At 37.6% G+C, this 23,764-nt stretch overlaps 1 protein-coding gene and 1 long non-coding RNA gene across 3 annotated transcripts in view; one reads left to right on the plus strand and one right to left on the minus strand.

The window, feature by feature from the left end:
- The window catches only part of LOC138761872 (uncharacterized), a 30,136-nt gene extending 7,697 nt beyond the window's left edge, over nucleotides 1-22,439 (minus strand). Inside the window, exons 1-2 of the long non-coding RNA XR_011356557.1 lie at nucleotides 21,910-22,439; nucleotides 13,201-13,324 (exon numbers count right to left, since the gene is read on the minus strand). This is a non-coding gene — a long non-coding RNA (uncharacterized lncRNA). The remainder of the gene's footprint in view (nucleotides 1-13,200; nucleotides 13,325-21,909) is intronic.
- Nucleotides 22,235-23,764, plus strand: part of LOC138761848 (tubulin beta-4B chain-like) — a 58,565-nt gene continuing 57,035 nt past the window's right edge. Inside the window, exon 1 of one of the 2 annotated variants that reach the window (XM_069934723.1) lies at nucleotides 22,235-22,350. In XM_069934723.1, the coding sequence (XP_069790824.1) occupies nucleotides 22,294-22,350 (57 nt within the window). In that variant the 5' untranslated portion in view covers nucleotides 22,235-22,293. The remainder of the gene's footprint in view (nucleotides 22,351-23,764) is intronic. The other variant, XM_069934731.1, reaches the window with a different exon arrangement.

Below are 23,764 nucleotides of genomic sequence, written 5' to 3' on the forward strand. Positions count from 1 at the left end.
CTTTTTTTACGTTCAATTCTTCAGTTGATGTCGGCGGCATTGTCGGAGGAGACTTTGTGCTGCAGTGTCTAAGGTCTCTCTGGCTTCTGGCCTCTCTCCTTTGGATATTACCTTACGGACAGCTACAGGATCCTTTCTCAAGGTAGGCCATTCTTCCTTTTCTTACTTGGTTTCTTGTACTGTAGTAAGGCCTTTATCCATCTTTGGTGGCATTATTAATGACTACTGTATATCTTCAGACAGTTCTTCCTTATACTTTCTGTAACATTTATAGTCTTTTTTTAATCACTTTTTCTCAACTTTTTCAAGGAGAGCATGGATTATCAGTCTAACCCCGCATCATCATGTAGCATGACCCCAGCCTATTTGTGGTGAAGACCTCCGTCTTGCCTCCGACCTCCAGCTGAAACGTGGCCCCATTGTTGCAGATGACCTGGAACGGACCTTCGTGTGGCATCTGAAGCGATGGACGACGTGGACTCTTGCGAATGAAAACATACTCACAGTTCTACAGGTCTTTGGATATGTTGGTCCTCTTGTTTCTGTGCCTGGAAGGTGGAATCAGGGCCAGGCTGCCAACTCTTTCCCTTAGCCTGCTGAGGAATGCAGCAGAGTTGTCTTGCTGTCCTCTTGGGGATGGTACGAATTCTCCCTGGACCACCAGTGGAGCTCTGTAGACAAGTTCAGCTGAAGAGGTGTTGAAGTCCTCCTTGGGTGCCATGCAGATGCCCATCAGCACCCATGGTAGCTCATCAGTTTGGTCCTTGGAGTCTGGTCATGAGCATGGTTTTGGGGTGCCTGTGGAAGTGCTCCACTAACCCATTGGACTGTGGGTGGTAAACTGTTGTGTGATGCAGCTGGGCACCCAACAGGCTGGTGAGGTTGGACCACAGACTGGAGGTGAACTGGGCCCCTCTGTCGGATGTGGTGGGATGGTAACCCAAACTGTTCCACCAAGGATGAGATGAGGCCCCTAACACACAAGGTGTTGGACATGTCTGCCAGCAGGACTGCTTCTGGCTACCTGGTGAAGCATTCGACCATTGTGAACAGATAGTGAAAACTCTGGGATACAGTCAAGGGTCCTACTATGTCCATGTGGACATGGTCGAACCTTTATTCTGCAGACTCAAAGTGCTGAGGTGGCGTCTTGGTGTGCTGCTGTACCTTAGTTGTTTGGCACTGCGTACATGCTTTGGCCCACCCGCTGACCTGTTTCTGCAATCCATGCCACACATATTTGCTGGCCACCAACCGGACCGTGGTCCTGATGGATGACTGAGCCAGTCCGTGGATGGAGTCAAAAATCTGTCATCTCCAAGCCGCAGGACGATGGGTCTCACCTGACTGATGGCCGTGTCGCACAGGAGGGTGGTGTTACCTGTGCCAACTGGAATATCCTGGAGCTGTAGTTCCAATATGCCAGTCCTGTATTGGGGAATCTCCTCGTCTTTCTGCTGCACCTTCGCCAGTACCACAAAGTCCATTCCCCTTGATAGAGCATGGATACTTTGCCTGGACAGTGCGTCAGCCACAACGTTATTCTTGCTGGAGACGAGATGTAAATCTGTGGTGTACTCCAAGATGTAAGACAGGTGTTGTTGCTGACAGGCTGATCAGGGGTCTGAGATCTTAGCCAAGGTGAAAGTCGGGCTTGTGATCTGTGAAAGCCGTGAAGGACCTGCCTTCTATGAAGTACCTGAAGAATGATCTGACCATTCAATTAATTTGCTATCACTCTTCATGGTTCATCGAAGAAAGAGTTGCCAGCTCTTGGTCTGTGCGGATATTACAACATGTTACATCATTGTCACTATGGTAACACTACAAACAATACCTTTCCTTAAAGAGATAGGAACAAAATAAATTAAAGTCAAAAACACAAGGTTTTAACTTTTACATTCTGGCCCCTAATTATTATAATAGACATTAATGGCTAGTACATAATTATTATTATTACAAATACAAAAGTAAATATGGCAAATATAAGATTAGAAATCAAAACTTTTTGCTTCTTGTAAAATACAGATTTTAGTAATAGGTCTATTTAAGTAACCATATAAACATAGAAACATAGAAGATAGGAGCAGGAGTAGGTCATTCGACCCTTCGAGCCTGCTCCGCCATTCAACAAGATTATGGCTGATCTTAAAGTTCAGTACCCCGTCCCCGCCTTCTTTCCGTAACCTTTAATACCCTTATACTGAAGAAATATATCTAATTCCCTCTTAAATATATTTAATGAACCTGCCTCTACTGCCCTCTGTGGCAATGAATTCCACAGATTCACCACCCTCTGGGTAAAGAAATTCCTCCTCATCTCAATCCTAAATGGTTTGCCTATTATCCTCAAACCATGGCCCCGGGTTCTGGATTTTCCCATTATTGGAAACATCCCATCTGCATCCATTCTGTCCAGTCCTGCCAGAATTTTATATGTCTCTATGAGATCCCCTCTCAATCTTCTAAACTCCAGCGAGTACAATCCCAATTTGTGCAATCTTTCCTCATGTCATTCCTGCCATTCCAGATATCAGCCTGGTGAATCGCCTCTGCACTCACTCCATTGCAAGAATATCCTTCCTTAGATAAGGTGACCAAAACTGCACACAATACTCCAGGTGTGATCTCACCAAGGCCCTGAACAGCTGCAGTAAGGTATCCTTGTTCCTATACTCAAACCCTCTTGATATGAAGGCCAACATACCATTTGCCTTTTTAACTGCCTGCTGTACCTGCATGCTCGCCTTCAGAGACTGGTGTACAAGTACCCCTAGGTCTCTCTGCACTTCCCCATCTCTTAATCTATTGCCATTCAAATAGTAATCTGCCCTCCGGTTTGTATTACCAAAGTGGATAACCTCACATTTATCCACATTGTAGTGCATTTGCCATGTATCTGCCCAGTCCCTCAATTTATCCAAATCACACTGGAGCTTCCTGACCCCCTCTTCCGTGCACACAACCCCTCCTAGCTTAGTGTCATCTGCAAATTTGGAGATATTACATCCAATCCCCTCATCCAGATCATTAATGTAAATTGTGAACAGCTGGGGTCCCAGTACAGATCCCTGCGGCACCCCACTGGTCACCGCCTGCCACTCAGAAAACGAGCCATTTATCCCAACTCTCTGTCTTCTACCTGCCAGCCAGTTCTCAATCCACATCAATACTTTTCCCCCAATCCCATGAGCCTTGATTTTATAAGCCAGTCATTTATGCGGGACCTTATCGAAGGCTTTTTGGAAGTCCAGGTACACCACATCCACTGGCTCTCCCCCATCTATTTTACCTGTCACCATCTCAAAGAATTCCAATAGATTTGTCAAGCACGATTTACCTTTTGTAAATCCATGTTGACTCTGTCCGCTCCCTTCTCTGCTAGTCATATGCTCCGCTATTACATCCTTAATAATGGATTCCATCATTTTGCCCACTACTGATGTAAGGCTCACCGGCCTATAATTCCCCGCTTTTTCTCTACCCCCCTTTTTAAATAGTGGGGTAACATTAGCTACCCTCCAATCCATGGGTACTGATCCTGAGTCCTGGTTTTAATCCACATTTGCTGAACGAAATATTTCTTGTCCAGAACTATATACACAATTTACCCCAGTAACCAAGAAGTTTGTGGTGCAGAATCATCCATGATAATTACAATGTCTCTTCATTCAAAATTGTGCTTATCTTTAGACTATTTTCATCTTTCTTGTAATAATGAAAGATATTCTTTAATCCATCTTTTCAAAAATAAATCCACAATAAACTGCACTTGTTTCCATCTGCATCTTGCATAAATAGCTCCTTTCTGAAATTGACCCCGAGGCATTAAAAGTTTAGATTTAAGAAATAAGACATGATTTGGAAAAAGTGCCTCGATGTCATTTGAATAAACAGAGATTTTTGTTATTGGATGACTATTTAAAATAGCTTCGATTTCACATAACACTGTCTGAAGATTGTCATCATTCAGTATTTGATTATTCAAAATAGAATTAAAAATCTTCTTAATTGATCAATCTAATCATTCTTTCCCACACATCTCCATGATGTGATCCTGTGGGTGGGTTAAATATCCAACTAATTTCTTTTTGAAGTAATGCATCATGAATTTGATGTTGATTCCAATTTTGAACTTTTTTTCGTAACTCTAGTTGAGCTCCTGTAAAGTTAGATCCATTATAAGAACGTAATTCCTTCACTTGAACTCGTCTGCCAATAAAACGTCGAAGAAAAAATATAAAAGGTCTGTATCAAGCGATGACACTACTTCAATATGAATTGCTCTCATGGTCAAACAAATAAAAATTACTCTGTATCATTTTTCAACACTTCATCCTTGCTTTGCTTGCAAAGGACCAAAATAATCAACTCCCACATATGTAATATGTTGTTGTCCAGGTTTAGCATTCAAAATCTTCTCAATCTCATTAATTCTGTTAGTCACAATGATAAGAAACATTGTGGTTTTGTTATTAATGTATTTAAGTACTGATATACTATCAGTCCAAAACACAGAATCTGCTAACTCCATCTGTAATTCTCTTTTTAACATAATGTCTACTTTGCTGATGCAAGCGAAGGTGGTTATTTAGTACTATGTAGATTTATACTGGGGAAAAGCCAGATCGGCTCCATTAAAGCCAGTGACCATACTTGAATGGAATTGGCTGCCGCTACTATGACATGCAAAATAGACACTATGTTAAAAAGAGAATTACAGATTGAGAAGATTTTGAATGCTAAACCTGGACAACAACAAATGGCAGATTTACCACAGGACAAAGTTTCACCTGATGAGCAAATGTGGCAATTCCAAAGTCTGTAAATTTAAAACATCTGTTGACTTCAAAACTTTTTAACATTTCAAGACTCTCAATCCAATTCATCCAATCTTGTGCGACACATTCTGGTATAGTTTCATCCCATTGAAATTTTATTCTCCACAATTCTTTTTTTTAAAAATTTTTATTTTTCACACCATAAATCACATTAACCATGGTACACACTTTTTCCTTTTCACATATATACAGTGCCATTTTCTCCCCCACCCCTCCTCCCAACCCACCCTCCCCACCCCACTCCCATCCATTTAAGGTATACAGTCTAGGATACATTTAACCAGTCAGATAATGTTGTCACTCCACAAAAATACACCAGAAATTCTACTGAGTCCATTCTTTTCATTTACTTCTCCTTCCATCAACTTAGGTAATGATTGTCCCCGGTAGGTTTTCGCTATTGTATTTAATGTAAGGCTCCTATATTTGTTCGAATATTTCAATATTATTTCTTAAACTATATGTTATTTTTTCTAATGGAATACATTTATTCATTTCTATGTACCATTGTTGTATTTTCAAATTATCTTCCGATTTCCAGGTTGACATAATACATTTTTTTGCTACGGCTAGAGCTATCTTAACAAATCTTTTTTGTGCACCATCCAAATCAATTCCAAATTCTTTGTTTTTTATGTTACTTAGGAGGAAGATCTCTGGATTTTTTGGTATATTGTTTTCTGTAATTTTATTTAATATCTGGTTTAGATCTTCCCAAAATTTTTCTACTTTCTCACATGTCCATATTGCATGAATTGTTGTTCCCATTTCTTTTTTACATCGAAAACATCTATCAGATACTGTTGGGTCCCATTTATTTAACTTTTGAGGTGTAATGTATAGCCTGTGTATCCAGTTATATTGTATCATACGTAGCCTCGTATTTATTGTATTTCTCATCGTTCCAGAACATAATTTCTCCCATGTTTCCTTTTTTATCTTTATATTTAAATCTTGTTCCCATTTTTGTTTAGTTTTACCATTTGTTTCCTCATTCTCCTTTTCTTGCAGTTTAATATACATATTTGTTATAAATCTTTTGATTATCATTGTATCTGTAATCACATATTCAAAGTTACTTGCCTCTGGCAAACTCAAACTGCTTCCTAATTTATCCTTCAAGTAGGATGTCAATTGGTAATATGCCAGCGCTGTATCTTGAGTTATATTGTACTTATCTTTCATTTGTTCAAAGGATAAGAATATATTTCCTGAAAAACAATTTTCTATTCTTTTAATCCCTTTTTTTCCCATTCGCTAAAGGAAAGGTTATCTATTGTAAAAGGGAGTAACTTGTTTTGCGTCAATATTAGTTTTGGTAATTGATAATTTGTTTTATTTCTTTCTACATGAATCTTCTTCCAAATATTGAGGAGATGATGTAATACTGGAGAAGTTCTATGTTGTACCAATTTTTCGTCCCATTTATATAATATGTGTTCAGGTATCTTTTCCCCTATTTTATCTAATTCTAATCTCGTCCAATCTGGCTTTTCCCTTGTTTGATAAAAATCTGATAGGTATCTTAATTGTGCGGCTCTATAATAATTTTTAAAGTTTGGCAGTTGTAAGCCTCCTTGTTTATACCATTCTGTTAATTTATCTAGTGCTATCCTCGGTTTCCCCCCTCTCCATAAAAATTTCCTTATTATTTTCTTTAACTCCTTGAAGAATTTCTCTGTCAGTTGTATTGGCAATGCCTGAAATAAGTATAATATCCTTGGAAAAATGTTCATTTTAATACAGTTTATCCTTCCTATTAGTGTTAGTGGTAAATCTTTCCAATGCTCGAAATCGTCCTGTAATTTTTTCATTAGTGGATAATAATTGAGTTTATATAGTTGGCCGAGATTTTTGTTTATTTGTACACCTAGGTATCTTATTGCTTGCATTTGCCATCTAAATGGTGATTCCTTCTTAAATTTTGAGAAATCCGCATTATTCATAGGCATTGCTTCACTTTTATTTACGTTTATCTTGTAACCCGACACTTCTCCATATTCCTTCAATTTCTTATATAATTCTTTTATTGATAGTTCTGGTTCTGTTATGTACACTATAACATCATCCGCAAATAAACTGATTTTATATTCCTTGTCTTTTATTTTTATTCCTTTTATATTATTATCTATTCTTATCAGTTCTGCTAGTGGTTCTATAGCTAACGCAAACAATAAAGGTGATAGTGGGCATCCCTGCCGTGTTGACCTGCTTAAGTTAAATTGCTTTGATACATGTCCATTTACTGTCACTTTCGCTAACGGTCCCTTATATAATGCTTTAATCCAATTAATATACTTCTCCGGTAAACTGAATTTTTGCAATACTTTGAACAAATAATTCCATTCTACTCTGTCAAAGGCCTTCTCTGCATCTAAAGCAACGGCTACTGTAGGTGCTTTATTTCCTTCTACTGCATGAATTAAGTTAATAAATTTACAAATATTGTCTGTTGTGCGTCTGTTTTTGATAAATCCAGTTTGGTCTAAATTTACCATTTTCGGTACATGCTCTGCTAATCGGTTTGCTAATAGTTTAGCTATTATCTTATAATCTGTGTTAAGTAAAGATATTAGTCTATATGACGCTGGTGAGAGTGGATCTTTCCCTTGCTTTAGTATTACTGTAATTATTGCTGTTTTACATGAATCTGGTAAGTTTTGTGTTTCATCAGTCTGGTTGATTACTTCCAGGAGGGGCGGAATTAATAAGTCTTTAAATGTTTTGTAGAATTCTATTGGGAATCCATCCTCTCCTGGTGTCTTATTATTTGGTAATTTTTTTATTATCTCTTGTATTTCTACTATTCCAAATGGCTCTGTTAATTTATTTTGTTCCTCTATTTGTAGTTTTGGTAGTTAAATTTTAGTCAGAAATTCATCTATTTTCCCTTCTTTCCCTTCGTTTTCAGTTCGGTATAATTGTTCATAGAATTCTCTAAAGTTTTCCTTAATTTCTTTTGGATTATATGTAATTTGTTTGTCTTTTTTCCTTGATGCCAATACCATTTTCTTAGCTTGTTCTGTCTTAAGCTGCCATGCTAGGATTTTGTGCGTTTTTTCACCTAGTTCATAATATTTCTGTTTTGTCTTCATTATATTTTTCTCCACCTTATATGTTTGTAGTGTTTCATATTTTATTTTTTTATCCGCCAATTCTCTTCTTTTAGTAATATCTTCCTTCATTACTAATTATTTTTCTATATTTACTATTTCCCTTTCCAACTGCTCTGTTTCCTGATTATAGTCCTTCTTCATCTTGGTTACATAACTTATTATTTGCCCGCTAATGAATGCTTTCATTGCATCCCATAGTATAAACTTATCTTCCACTGATTCCGTATTTATTTCAAAATACATTTTAATTTTTATTTCAATAAATTCTCTAAAATCCTGCCTTTTAAGCAACATGGGGTTTAATCTCCATCTATACATTCTTGGAGGGATGTCCTCTAACTTTACTGTCAATATTAAGGGTGAATGGTCCGATAGTATTCTAGCTTTATATTCTGTTTTTTTTTTTCTCTATCTTGCATATGAGCTGATAACAAAAATAGGTCTATTCTTGAGTATGTTTTATGTCTAGCCGAGTAATATGAATATTCCTTTTCCTTTGGGTGTTGTTTCCTCCATATATCCAAAAGTTGCATTTCTTCCATTGATTTAATTATAAATTTGGTTACTTTGTTCTTTCTGTTAATTTTTTTCCCAGTTTTGTCCATATTTTAATCCAAATTCAGGTTGAAATCCCCTCCTATTAATATGTTCCCTTGCGTATCTGCTATCTTCAAAAAGATATCTTGCATGAACTTTTGATCTTCTTCGTTAGGTGAATAGACATTGAGTAGATTCCAAAACTCCAAATATATCTGACATTTTATCATTACATATCTCCCTGCTGGATCTATTATTTCCTCTTCTATTTTAAATGGCACATTTTTACTAATTAATATAGCTACTCCTCTTGCTTTTGAATTATACGATGCTGCTGTTACGTGTCCTACCCAATCTCTCTTTAATTTCTTGTGCTCCAATTCAGTTAAATGTGTTTCTTGCACAAATGCTATATCAATTTTTTCTTTTTTCAGTAAATTTAGCAGTTTCTTCCTTTTAATTTGGTTATGTATTCCATTAATATTTAAAGTCATATAGTTCAACGTAGCCATTTTATACTTTGTTTATCTTCCCTTTCCGTTTCTCCATCATTACCTTTCCTTCTTATCCATTTCTGTTTTCTTGTTTTGAATCCTTTATAAGACAACATTCCTAAATCATCAAACATTTTCCTTATTCTCCTATTTAAAACTTCTTTAGCCCCAATCCCCCCTTCCCCTCCTGAGTTGTCCTTTATCCCTTGTCGGACAACCACATCTCCCCTCTCCATTTGGATTTGCGAATTCAATCGCAAGCATCAGCTGATTTTGCAGTGACCGTAATACCCTCCCACCCAACCCCCCCAGAAAAGATTTCGCTTTTCATATGTGACAAAGGTCACTCTTTTAATTCCCTCCTTATTCCCTCTATTCCTTTTCCTTCCCTTATTAATTCTTGTCTATACTATCTATATTTCCCTCTAAATACGGATACATTCATGTATGCACATTATACATATACACACATATACCTCTTTACCCACATACATATAAATCGTGGTCATTTTTACTCTTATTACATGTTTTCATCTCTCTGTTTGTTTTGTAGTTGTTCTGCAAATTTCCTTGCTTCCTCTGGATCCGAGAATAGTTTTTTTTTTCCATAAGATCGTTTTCGATGTTTTGAACTCTTTCCTCCTCTTCAGGAGCTCAAAACTAATGTCTTTTTAGTTTGCAGTCTTTTGTACTCTCGTTACACGTCTTCATCTCTCAGTCTATTTTGTAATTGTTCTGCAAATTTTTGTGCTTCCTCTGGATCCGAGAATAGTCTGTTTTGTTGTCCTGGAATAAATATTTTCAATACCGCTGGATGCTTTAGTATAAATTTATACCCTTTCTTCCATAAAATCGCCTTTGCTGTATTGAACTCCTTTCTCTTCTTCAGGAGTTCAAACTTATATCTGGATAAATGAAGATTTTTTGCCCTTTGTACTCCAGTGGCTTATTGTCTTCTCTTTCTTTTTCCATTGTTTTCTCCAGTACCTTTTCTCTTGTAGTATATCTTAGGAATCTTACTAAAACAGATCTTGGCTTTTGTTGTGATTGTGGTTTAAAGGCCAATGCTCTATGTGCCCTTTCTATTTCCATTTCTTGCTGTAGTTCTGGACATCCTAGGATCCTAGGGATCCAATCTTTTATAAACTCTCTCATATTCTTGCCTTCTTCATTTTCCTTAAGGCCCACTATCTTTATGTTATTTCTTCTGTTATAATTTTCCATTATATCTATTTTCTGAGCTAACAGTTCTTGTGTCTCTTTAACTTTTTTATTAGATTCCTCTAATTTCTTTTTTAAGTCCTCTACCTCCATTTCTACTGCTGCTTCTCGTTCTTGCACCTTGTCCATTCTTTTTCCCATTTCTGATAAGGTCATATCTATTTTATTCATTTTCTCTTCTGTATTGTTTATTCTTCTTCTTAAATCATCAAATTCCTGCGCTTGCCATTCTTTAAATGACTCCATGTATTCTTTAATAAGAGAAAGTAAATCCTTAATCTTGCCTTTCCCTTCTTCTTCTATTTCACTGTACTCTTCCTCTTCCTCTTCTTCTTCCTCTGGGTTGGCCATCTGTTGTTTCTTTGTTGCCCTTTTCTTCTCTTCTTTCTTGTTTTCGTTGTCTTCTGTGTTCTCCTCTTGCTGCAGGTGTTCTGCAGCTGTCATTGCCGGCTGTGGAGATTGACTCCCCAGCTGGTCACCCCTCCCGTCGGTGTGTTTTTTTTCATGCGCGGTTGCGCACTTTTACTCGGCTCAGCGAGCCATTTTTGTAGTCCATATTCTACCGACCTGAGGCAGCGGGTTTCTCTCTCCACCACGGGCCTCTTCGAACAGGTAAGGCCTTTTCCTTCATCTTCCGTTGTCTTCTCTTCCTCTCTTCTTACCGTTGGTTTCAACTTTTCTTTTTTCGTCGCCATCTTCTTTCCACCTTTATATTCACTTTACTTTGATTTTTATTTCTGTGCCTTTGTGCTTTGCTTTGTTTTTTCTGACTTTTCTGGAGAGAGCTGGAGTTCACCGTCCGGCCACTACTCCATCACGTGACTCCTCCCATTCTCCACAATTCTTGAAGAATTTTCTATGCTATTAATACTACTGGTGCCAATATTCTGATCGAAAGAATACCTCTTCTTGTTAAAGACCATTCTTTCAAAACAATTTTGGATTTGAAAACATCAGATTGAACACACCATTTCACCCCTAGAATTCTTTCAACAGGCAGAACGTCACAATCTAAATTAAGATGTTTTATCTTCTTTGCTCTTTCTGCCTCAGAAATAACAGCCAACACATCTCGCCTGTTGTTGATCCATTTCATAAGGAAGAAACCTCCTTTATTACAGATCGCATTTAACTCATGATAAAGATTTATTGCTTCCTTTTCTGAAATCACTGATGTAAGTCAATAATCAATATAGATATTAGTTTTGATGATGTTTGTAGTTTGAGAACTAAATTGCTCTTCATTATCTTCAGCACATTTCCTGAGAGCAAAATTTGCACAACTCGGTGATAAAATTGCTCCAAATAGATGAACTGACATTTTTGTATTCAATCATATCTTTATTGTAATCACCATTAGGCCACCATAACAATTGTAAAAAAATCACAATCTTCTGAAGGTACTTTCACTTGATGAAATATCGCTTCAATATCTGCAGCAATTACAATAGGCTCCTTACAAAATCTTATCTATTAAAGTACTGGTTGTCTGGAACTTATAAAAGTTGAGAATTCAATGAAACCCTTGAAATGATGCTCCACAATCAAATACTGCACTAAGTTTCTCCTTTTGTGGATGTATAACTCCATGATGACGTAAATACCATTTTCTACCATCTTTACATTCCAAGATATCTTCTGATACCTTTTCTACATAACCCTTGGTTATCATGTCCAACATGTCATTGGTATATTCCAAATTAAAGGAAGAATTTCTCTTGAATTTTCTCTTCAAATTCAGCTTACACTGTTCTGCAATTATTTTATTGTCTGGCATACAAATTTCCCTTTTCTTCAAAGGTAATGCTATACAGTAATGGCCATCAACATGTTGAATATCTGTGAGATGTTCAGGGAAATCAATTTTAAACTGCTGTTCCTATAGATCATTAAGTTTGACAACTGAAATTCTTTTGACATTTACATTTGACAACTCCTGATCATTATTCATTTTTCCTCCTAATGGTCCATTAATTGTCCATGCAGGCAATGTTCTCACAGCATAAGGTCCATCATTTTGACTCCTTATTACTTCTAGAGGTTCAAGAGCTTTTGATACATCTAATCCAATTAACACCTTGATCTTAGCATCAATCTTGGGTTATCAACCGTCTTTTAGATAATCCCAATGTTTGATATCATCCTGATAGAGAATATTCTCCTTATTCACAGGCATACTGTTCTGAGTATATACACTTGGAAGATCGCAAAATTCATTGCTATTTAATCTACCAATCTCTAAATCTGAACCTATATTAGTTTCAATGTTCTTTTCATCATTCATTGTCTTCAACAAAATCTGGTATCTTTTACCATGAAGATTAAGTTTATTCATTAATTCAACAGTACAAAATGATGTGGTACTTCCTGAATCAAGAAATGCGTAGCTGTTCCATATGAAGCTTTAACCATTACGGGAACTATTGAGAGAGCTTTGTCACTGGCCCCAGTAAGACAATTTGTCTGAACCGAAGCTGAAGCATACTTTTTGACTGTGTCTTTAGTCTTGGATTCAGATTGTTTGACTTGCTTCTCAACTTTACTTCATTGAGTATGCAGTAACTTGGGATGCTTTAACTGCATATGTCACAAGTGAGCCACTTATTACAAGTTTTGCTGATGTGTTCTTTACACAATCAGCCAAAACATATTCATTTCGTTTTGTAAATTTTATTTTCTATTTGCATCAAACATAAATATATATTTCTTCATCTTGAACAATACATTACAATAGAAGTTATGCAAAATGATACATAAGCTCTCAATTTTATTGGGGCTCAGGGCCAAATTTTATATTTGCACTGTTCTCGCTATGGCCCCACTTGGCTGATGTTACAAAATGCATAATAAAAGCTGGTTCCCATGCGCGGGTAGTTTCATGCATAACAATGTCCTTCTTCCCCACATGGTATCTCTGTTTGTTGGCTGCACAGCAAGGCCAGCACCATTTTGGGGTTGCTGGCCTTTAAGCTGCCTTTGCCTTTCACCTACCAGTTCACTTGTTGGACCCAGTGCCACTGCACAGGTTGCAGGCCTTTGCTTGCGCTCACCACCTGGAGCACTGGCTTGATCGCCATGGCAGCGGGCTATCAAATGAAGCCTTTATTAAGGACATCTTAAAAACAGCAGAGGAAAGACAAAATATATTAGTTGGAGGAGTCTTTAATTTCTGCTTGGACCAATACTAGATAAATAGACAAGAACAATAATGAGGGAAAAAGCAGCAAAAACCACAATTTCATATATGAAAGATCTAAATCTTATCGATGTATGGAGGCAATTAAATCCCTCAGAGAGAGACTACTCTTTTTACTCAAGGGTGTACGACTCACATACAAGAATTGACTTATTTTTAATGTCTGTCCAGTTAAAAAGCAGTGTGATTAAAAGCAGAATATCTAGCAAGGCTTCTATCAGACCACTCTCATTAATATTAACTATAACAATAATGGAAAAGTAAGAGAATGTATACAGATGGCGTCTGAATACTACATTGTGAATAGACTTCTGCATATTTATAAAGAGACAGATAGAAATATATTTTGAAACAAATCTGCCATCCACTAATAATAGTTTTCTGATATGGGACATGCTTAAAGCATATTTAAGTGGACAAATTATATCCTATATTAAGAATCTTAAGAAGGAACATATGGCAGAAGTAAATGGTTTGGAGAAGGATATTAAAGAATTAGAGAAAAAAATATCAAAGAACAGGACTACAAGAAGAATACAGATTTCTGGAGAATAAAAAGCTAAGATATAACACAATACAAACATATAGGACAGAAAAAGCTACATTAAAAAATAAACAATGGTACTATGAGTTGGGTGAACGGGCGCACAGAGTTTTATCTTGGCAGATTAAAACAGAGGAGTCATCAAGAATGTTAAATGCTATAAAAAAAGAAACAGACACTCTAGTATATAAACAAAAGGAAATTAATGACAGTTTTAGACAATATTATATAAAACTATACAAATCATAAATACTAGGAGATGAGAATGAAATGGAAGAATTTTTGATGAATGTTGAACTTCCAAGGCTGGAAGAGAGAAAGGATAGAATTAGATACTCCCTTCACAAGGGAAGAAATAAAAAAGGACTTGGGTATCCTACATGCAATAAATCACCGGGAGAGGATGGATTTCCACCTGAGTTTTATGGACAATTCAAATAATTATTAATGCACCTTTTTATGGATGTCCTGGACCAAGCTGTGAAAACACAGACCATCTTGCAGTCATTCTCAACCATGATTATTACAATGTTACCAAAAAAGAGTAGGGACCCACAAAAAATCTTCATTATACAGACCAAAATCCCTGTTAAATGGCGATTATAAGATACCAGTGAAAGTATTTGCTGATATGTTAGGACCACACTTGCCAAAACTGATACATATGGACCAAGCAGGATTTGTTAAAGGAAGGTATTCCTCAAATAGTCTAAGAAGATTATTTAATATAATACACATGGCTAAATCTGAACAAAATCCAAGTATTACCATCTCCCTAGATGTGGAAAAAGCATTTGACCATTTAGGATGGCCCTTTTTATTTAAAACACTGGAAAAATTTGGTATTGGCAGAACATTTATAAATTGAATAAAAACTTTATACTATAAACCAAAAGCTAAAATAATAACAAATAATCAGATGTCAGCAGTGTTCTCCTTGAGTTCATCGAGTAGACAGGTATGTCCCCTGTCTCCAGCACATTTTATTTTAGCAACTGAATCACTGCAGGAGATAATATGAAGGGATCTGGATATAAATGGCTTCAAAGTCGGGCAAGAAGAACACAAAATCAGTCTATTCACTGATGATGAGCTATTATACCTATCAGACCTAGCTAAATCTTTGGAAAAATTACAATGAACACTAGAAAAATCTGGAAGAATATCAGGCTACAAAATAATATGGATAAATGTGAGGTAATGCCATTAACAAATTTTGAATATGAAAGATACCAAAAAGGAAGTAAATTTAAATGGAAGACGGGTGGAATAAAACATCTTGGAATAGCAACTGACAATAACTTGTAAAATCTGTACAAACTAAATTATGTTCCTCTTCTTGGGAAGATAGAAAGAGACCACCAGAAATGGAGAGACTTACCGATTACTTTAGTGGGAAGGATTACCTGTGTCAAAATTAAAATGATGCCAAATTGCAATACATTTTTCAATCACTGCTTATTCTGTTCCCTAAAAACATTTTTTTAAGCTACTGAACAACCACATTAGACAGTTCCTATGGAATAATAAGGTACCAAGAATTGCATTGGGAAAACTGATATGGGGCTACGGGCTGGGAGGACTTGGGCTTCCAGATTTCAAAAAACATTACCTAGCTGCACAGGCTAGATTTCTCACAGCCTTCTTCACTGAAGACAACCCCCTGTTTTGGGTTCACATGGGAACATACTCAATGGAGGAGGGAGAAGCAAAGGACTTTATCTATAAATGGAGTTTTAAATCACTAAAGAAAAAGACAGAAAACCCCATTCTAATACATATGGTTTTGTCAGGGGTAGATCATGCTTGACAAACCTGATTGAGTTTTTCGAGGGGGTTAGAAAAAAGATTGATGAAGGGATAGCTGTGGATGTTGTCTATTTAGACTTTAGTAAAGCTTTTGACAAAGTTCCCCACAGGAGGTTAGGAAAAAAGGTGGAGGCATTAGGTATAAATAAGGAGTTAGTGAAATGGATTCAGTAATGGTTAGATGGGAGGTGTCAGAGAATAGTTTGTCCATTTGGAGGCTGGTGACTAGTGGAGTTCCTCAGGGATCGGTCCTCGGTCCACTATTGTTTGTTTTATATATATTAACGATCTGGAAGTAGGGGTGGAGAATTGGATAAGCAAGTTTGCGGATGAATCAAAGATTGGTGGTGTTGTGGACAGTGAGGAAGATTACCGTAGATTAAAAGGTGATTTAGGAAGGCTAGAGGTGTGGGCTGAGAAATGGCTGATAGAATTTAATACAGATAAGTGTGAGGTGTTACATTTTGGAAAAGCAAATCTAAATAGGTCATATGCATTAAATGGTAGGCTATTGAGATGTGCAGAGCAACAAAGGAATTTAGGAGTGATGGTAAATAGTAGCCTCAAGGCTGATATTCAGGTAGATGGTGTGGTAAAGAAGGCATTTGGAATGTTGGCCTTCATTTATTGGAGTATTGAATTCAAGAGTAGGGAGGTTATGATGAAATTGTACAAGGCATTGGTGAGGCCAAATTTGGAGTACTGTGTACAGTTTTGGTCACCAAATTATAGGAAAGATATAAACAAAATAGAGAGAGTGCAGAGAAGGTTCACGAGAATGTTGACAGGATTTCAAGGTTTGAGTTACACGGAAAGGTTGTGGAGACTGGGGCTTTTTTCTCTGGAGCGTAGAAGATTGAGGGGGGACTTGATAGAGGTGTTTAAGATTTTAAAAGGGACAGACAGAGTAAATGTGGATAGGCTTTTTCAATTAAGAGTGGGGGAGATTCAAACTAGAGCGCATGGTTTAAGATTGAAGGGGGAAAATTATAAGGGGAACATGAGGGGAAATTTCTTTACGCAAAGAGTGGTAGGGATGTGGAATGAGCTTCCGGAAGACGTGGTTGAGGCGGGATCATTGGTTACATTTAAGGATAGACTGGATCGTTACATGGAGAGGAGAGGACTGGAGGGGTATGGACTGGGTGCCAGTCAGTGGGACTAGGAGGGTGGGAATTTGTTACGGCATGGACTAGTAGGGCCGAACTGGCCTGTTCTGTGCTGTAAGTGGTTATATGGTTATATGGTTATATGATTAGAATGTGGCAAGAAATTAATGAATGTATAGGAAAAAGGTAGGGCTATCAATAAGACCACTTTTGTGTAAAAAATGTGTTATTGCCTATGAACATGGGCAATAGAATATTAAAATTGTTGTATGACAAAGACATAAGATATATTAAGGACTGTTACATGGAAGGAACTCTTATGTCCTTTGAACAATTAAAACACAAATACAGAGTGGCCAATAGGACCTTCTTCTGTTTTCTCTAGCTTAGGTCATTGTTAAGAGAAAGATGGGGACCAATGTTGACCTCCCCAGAAATTAGTGAAACTGAATGAATGATTTGGATGGGGAATACACCCAAACTTATAACAAAAATGTACTATGATCTCCAGAGCGAAAGTGCAAAACCAGGGTTGCAGAGGTCAAGGGGAAGATGGAAGTCGGACCTGGATGTGGTGATTTCAGAAAGAAGTGGGTCAGATTGGTGTAAGAACAGCACGACATCAATTATAAATGGAAGATATGAAATGGTTGAGTATAATTTTTTTCACCAATTATATCTTACCCCACGAAAGTTACACAGATCAAAATCCAAAATTTCAGAGATTGTTTCAGATGTGGGACTGAGACAGGAACTTTTCTACATGCCATCTGTGCGAAATGATGCCATTTTGACAAGAAATTACAGAAAAATTAACCAGGATAACAGGAGTGGCCTTCACGGGTGGCCTGGAGCTATATCTAATTTTATGGAAATAAGCAACAAATTGACCAAATATCAAATCTCATTCATAAAAATAGCACTGGTGGTAGCAAAAAAAATGTATCGCGATCAGTTGGAAGTCCGACTCCACTCTACTTATAGCATGAAGGACTGCAGAAATATATATTTATATATATATATATATATATATATATATATATATATATATATATCCATTTATTTATTTATTTATATAAACGTCGTTTCCGCAACAGTACATTAAAATATATGTAAGCTCTGATGGTGAATGGATCTGAATGCATGGAAGGGGGGGTGGGGGGTGGGAGGGAGGGAGGGAGGAACTGTTTTGTTTTTGTTTGTTGTGTTTGTAAATTATATTGTAAATTTAAAATGTCACTATGTAAATTTTTTTGAAAAAAAAACAAAAATAAAATTTTCCAAAAAAGTATGTTCGTGTGTTTGCACTATTTTTTTACCATGCTGTTTCATCAGATTGTACTGTTACAATTGCATGATAAATGAACTAACCTGGAATATTTAAATCGCATCCTTGGCAGTTGGATTGTATCCATTTCTTTCTATCTGTGGCATTAACTTGACTATCTCAGGGCATTCAAATAAAGAGGCCTCAGTTTTTCATCTTTACCATTCCCCTTGCTCTGAATCTAACAAGTCTGTTATTGACACTTTTATTTGAAGTGATGTTATCTTTCTTTCTGGCCTCCCTTTAGATATAGATGTCAAGTTGAATAGTACTCATCTTTTTCCCAAGGAGCCTTTCCTATCATTTTCTGAAGTAAGTCGGTCTCAAAACCGACTTTGAAATTTCAAACTTTTGAATTATTTTTGTCTCAGTTAAAAATAGGGTGGTTCTGAAGAGCAAAAGAAGTAATTAAGCATTTAGAGTTACAGAGTTGTAGAGAAACCTTTCCTTCACCCACCATGCTCATGTTGTCCCCACCTATGCTCATTGAGTCTGTAGCCGCTATGCTGTGGTGATTTAGTTGTCCATATCTGCCACTACTACCTCTTCAGGCATTGCATTCCAGATTCCAACCACCATCTGAGTGAAAAAAATCACCTCAGACCCTTCCTGAGGCTCCTATCTCTGGCCTAAACCTATCCTTTCTTTAAGGCAGGGGTGTCAAACTCAAATTCACAGAGGGCCAAAATTAAAAACTTGGACTAAATCGTGGGCCAAACTAAATATTTATTGAAAATTTTCAACAACATCTGCATGTTTTCTCTTCTTTCAACAAATGTAATGTTAAACTTTTTCTTATTAAAATAAATGTTTAATAATAGTTTTGGTTAAACTCTTTCCAGAAGAAGCATTAACAAATGAGAAATAAAATATTCAATAAATAATATTTCTCTAGAGCCTTTAAGCTCCTTTTAAATGTATTTTTTTCCACAAGCCAACAAGTCAAAAAAATAACAACTTACTTCAATGACAAACAGGTTTTTCTTTTAAAATAATGAACATATAGTCTGCCTCCCACCTGTCTTGAAAGGTCCTGTTTTCTGTCTTTCGTTTGGCCATTTTTCGTAAGGGGTTTATTACATGTGAGTCAGGCGACAGGTCGCAGATGCTAATGAAAGTAAAGAGAGGAGGTGGGGGCGATTAGCGGGCTGACGGGCCGGCACCAACTCATTTGCAAAGCATTCTAGGATTTGTAGTATTAGCTGTGTATGCGCTATACTACACGCGGCAGCACAGCTCTAATACGTATTTGATATGATCTTGCGGGCCAAATATAATTATATCATGGGCCAAATTTGGCCCGCGGGCCTGAGTTTGACATGTGTGCATTAAGGCAACATGGAACATAGAACACCTGCACCACAGGAAAAAAGACTTTTCCTATCTATCCCCCTCAAAATTTTATAATGGATGGATCTCTGTTATCTTCATAATCAAACCATTATTCAGCCTTCTCCACTTCATGGAAAACAAACCCAGTCTATCCTCAGAAATGGAATGTTCCTATCCTGGTGAACCATCTCAGCACCATCTCCAGCACAATGGACATCTATAACGTGGCGACCAGAACTGCACACAAAATGTATAGCTTAACCAGAAAAAGGCGAGTGTTCCATATGCCTTCTTCACTATCTTGTCCAATCTATGCTGCAAATTTCAAGAATCTGTAAAAGTATTCCTGTTCATCAACACTCCCTCGAGCCCTACTATCTACTGCAGTGGTTTTCAAATGTTTTCTTTCCACTCACATACCACCTCAAATAATCCCTATGTCATCATAGGTGCTCTGTGATTAGTAAGGGATAGCTTAAGGTGATATGTGAGTGGGAAGAGAACATTTGAAAACCACTGTTTTAATCATTATGTGCATGGTTTCATAACTCCAAATGAGCCAATGACAATTTTTCTCAAGCAAAATATTTCAGTAACAATTGGGTCTAGAGCAGAGGTTCTCAACCTTTTTTTCCCACCCACATACCATCTTAAGCAATTCCTCACAGAGCGTCAATGGCATAGGGATTACTTAAGGTGGTATGTGGGTGGAAGGAAAAAGTTTGAAAACCACTCATCTACTGTGTAGATGAGTACCTTTGCCTTTCCTAAATAAATCATCTCACACTTGTCAGAGTTAAATTTGATTTGATGTTGGTCCACCCAATTTTCCACCTGAATTATATAAACCTGCAGCTTTAGATAACCTATCTCATCTTTCACTACCAATTTTTGCATCATCACAGATTTACTAATAGCTCCTATATTCACATCAGGGCAACCAGAACTTGTGAGACACAGACTTCTAATCAGAAGAACAACCTTATATAGTCACATCTGCTTCCTATTATAAACCCAAATTTGGAACCAATTTGCCAACTATCCTAGTTCCCAAGGGCTCTTACCCTTTGGACTTGCCTACCACTTAAAACCCTCCCAAGGACTTAAAGTCATTAAAATCTATAAAACAAATCTACCACAGTTCATTCATCAGTGCTCTTTATATAGCAAAGGTAAAAATACTGTACATAACTGACATTTCAGGCTTTTGCCCGTCACCATTGTTTTTCCATACCTTGATGAAGGGCTCAAGCTCAAAGCGTCAGTTATGTATTTTTACCTTTGCTATAGAAAGGACATTGTTTGACCTGCTGCATTTCTCCAACATTGTGTTTTTACTTCAACCACAGTGTCTCCAGATTTTCACATTTTACTTCACTCATCAGTACATTTAATTACCTCTTCAAAACAATTCAATCAAATTTGTGAGATGGTATTTCTCACGAATAAAGCCATGCTGACTATCCCTAATTAACCCCAAGTGAACATAAATCTTGTCCCTTAGAATTTTTGATTTATCAAACAGACTCCCTGCCACTGGCATGGATGAAATGGCCTATAGTTACCTGGCTTATCCCTACTGCTCTTCTTGTTAGGGGAACAACATTTGCTATCCTCTAGTCATCCAATACTTTAACCATGGCTAATAAAGATGCATAAATGTTCACCAGGGCTGCAGAAATCTCCTCCATTGCTGTCTTGTGTCAGGAGATCAGATCCAGGGCCATAAATATAAAATAATGGCCAAAAAATGCAATAGGAATTTAGGAGTAACCTTGTTAGCAAAGGAGTGATTAGAATATGGAGTCCACTATCTGAGGTAAATTGGATAGATGCCTTTAACAGGATAGATAAATCCATGAGGGAGAAAGGAATATAATGTATTGGAAAAGCAGTGGAAGCAAAGATCCTTGGAATATACATGACATCAGTAGGCACAAAAAGGCCTCTATGTTCTATTTAATTATAATGCATATATGGAATGCATGCTTTCTACTACCATAACAATGTTTTGTTGAGGAAGGTAGATATCCCAAGATATTTGGCACTTATCCAATCTTGAAAGGACTTATTGAATCACACAGATAAACACTATAACAATTTATCCCAAAGGATAGCAACTTCAATAATGCAACACTTCAAGAAATTTTAAGTGCCTTGCTTGGTGCAATATTGCCAAAGTGTGAACACCAGGAGGACAAAAATGGTTGGTGTAATGCTATTGTCCCAAGTTAACCCAAATTCATGAGCAAAAGAACAGTTTGATGCCTCGTTATTTCACTTTAATGATAAGCAGCACTGATTTGTTGAAAAATGCATTTCTATTTTAGTTTAGCAAGCCTCCTACACAACAAATCAGAGATATATTTGGAGTGATCAGAACCTGAGAGACGTTAGACCATTAAAGACCACATGGAACCAGCTCCTAGGATAATAAAGAATAATCTTTTTTAAAGTATTTTGTTTTGACAATTTGAACGTCCAGGCGGTTGAGTTGCTTTATGGAACAATAAGAATTATTAAGGTCACAGACATTATTGTGACAGGTCGGCGCAGATGTATCACCAGGCAACAACCATTCAAAACGAATCAAGGACGAGCTGGTAAAATTAAGCCAATGGAAAGACGAGGTAAATGATTGACGGAAGTCGACGTCCAATCGGGAAGGCACGACGATGACGCAGGGCAATATAAACAACGTTGTGGGCGTTCCGTCTTCATTTGCGCGACGGGTCGCCAGCTGGAGTAGTGTAGGGAGAGCTTCGGTATGCGAGAAATCGTTCATCTGCAGGCCGGCCAGTGTGGCAACCAGATCGGGGCCAAGGTCTGTAGTGTTCGCCGCCTTAGGAATAGGGAGAGTCGAGCACTTGGGGGGAGGGGGATAAGGTGATGGGGGCGATGGCCGGCCCGGGCTCTCCCGGGTATGTGGCGGCCACTGGAGACATGCGCGCGGCCGCGCTGACCGTTGGGCGCGCATCAGCGCCGCGTCCATCACTCATCGGAGCGGGGGATTAGGCCGTCCTGCCGTTCCATCGTAGCTGATTCATTGTCCTTTTCAACCCCATTCTTCTGCCTTCTCACTCTCGCTCTAGATTCCCATCCAGGTCTACAACCTCTGTCGTAAATATGGCCAATGAATGACAGCCGCCCGCAGCAACGAATTCCACAGCTTTCTCCTCCTCTCTCTTCTAAAGGGATGCTTTTCTATTGTGAGATTGTGCTCTCTGGTCACAGACTCCCCACCATTGGAAATGACCTCTCCATGTCCATGCCTTTCACTGAGATTCTCCCCTCATTTTTCTGAACTCCCGTGAGTTTGCTCATGCACCAAATTTACAGCCATGCATTCATCTGCCATATCAATCTATGCTTAACCTCACTGGCACATGGTAAGGCAGCAATCCTGAGATTCCCACACTTTCAGTTTCCTATCTAGCTGCCTATATTTCCTCTTCAGAATCCAATTCCTTTTCCTACCAATGTCCTTGTTACCAGTATGAACCACGTCTTCTGAATGTTCACCCCCCTCACCTTTCAGAATGCTGTGGACCCAATCTGAGACATCCCTGACCCTGGCACCTGGGAGGCAACAAGCCATCTCTCTTACATTCACAACATCTCCTATCTGGTTCTCTAAATAGATTTTAGATTTATTCATACATGACATTACACGCAGCAGGCGAGGCAGAATTACCCTATCACTAAAAATTCCCTATTACTACCACTCTTCTTGTCTCCTTCCTTTCCTCTGAGCCATAGGACTGGGCTCATAGTTAACTGACCTTGAAAGCCCAAATGTCCTGGAAAGATGCCAGAACGTATTTAATTTATGCAGAAGCCACAAGGTATTGAAGCTGCTTAAGAGGTATATGAGCAAATTAAAATTTGACACTGAACCTCTGCAAAAGAGGAAATAAGATAGAATCATTGAGTTACACAATAAGATGGTTTTCAACAGAGCTGCTTAAAGCTATCCTATCCAGCTTCTCTACCCTTGCTCCCCAGAACTTTGCAAGTTTACTCCAGCAAACTTGTATCAGCTCCAGAATCACACAAATTAATAAAGTGCATATCTGCAAGTATCATATAGGTATATGATTCACTGGAGGATTTTGTAGAAAATGGCATGCTGATCATGCTTTGGTAGTGCATACATCATGGATGAGGGATTCAGCAATAATAAACTTTATTCCTTTGAATATTTATTTGATGGTATTTTTAAATGTTTGAATGTCACT

The sequence above is a fragment of the Narcine bancroftii genome, chromosome 1 (genome assembly GCF_036971445.1).
Source record: "Narcine bancroftii isolate sNarBan1 chromosome 1, sNarBan1.hap1, whole genome shotgun sequence".
In the NCBI taxonomy this organism is placed as follows: Eukaryota; Metazoa; Chordata; class Chondrichthyes; order Torpediniformes; family Narcinidae; genus Narcine; species Narcine bancroftii.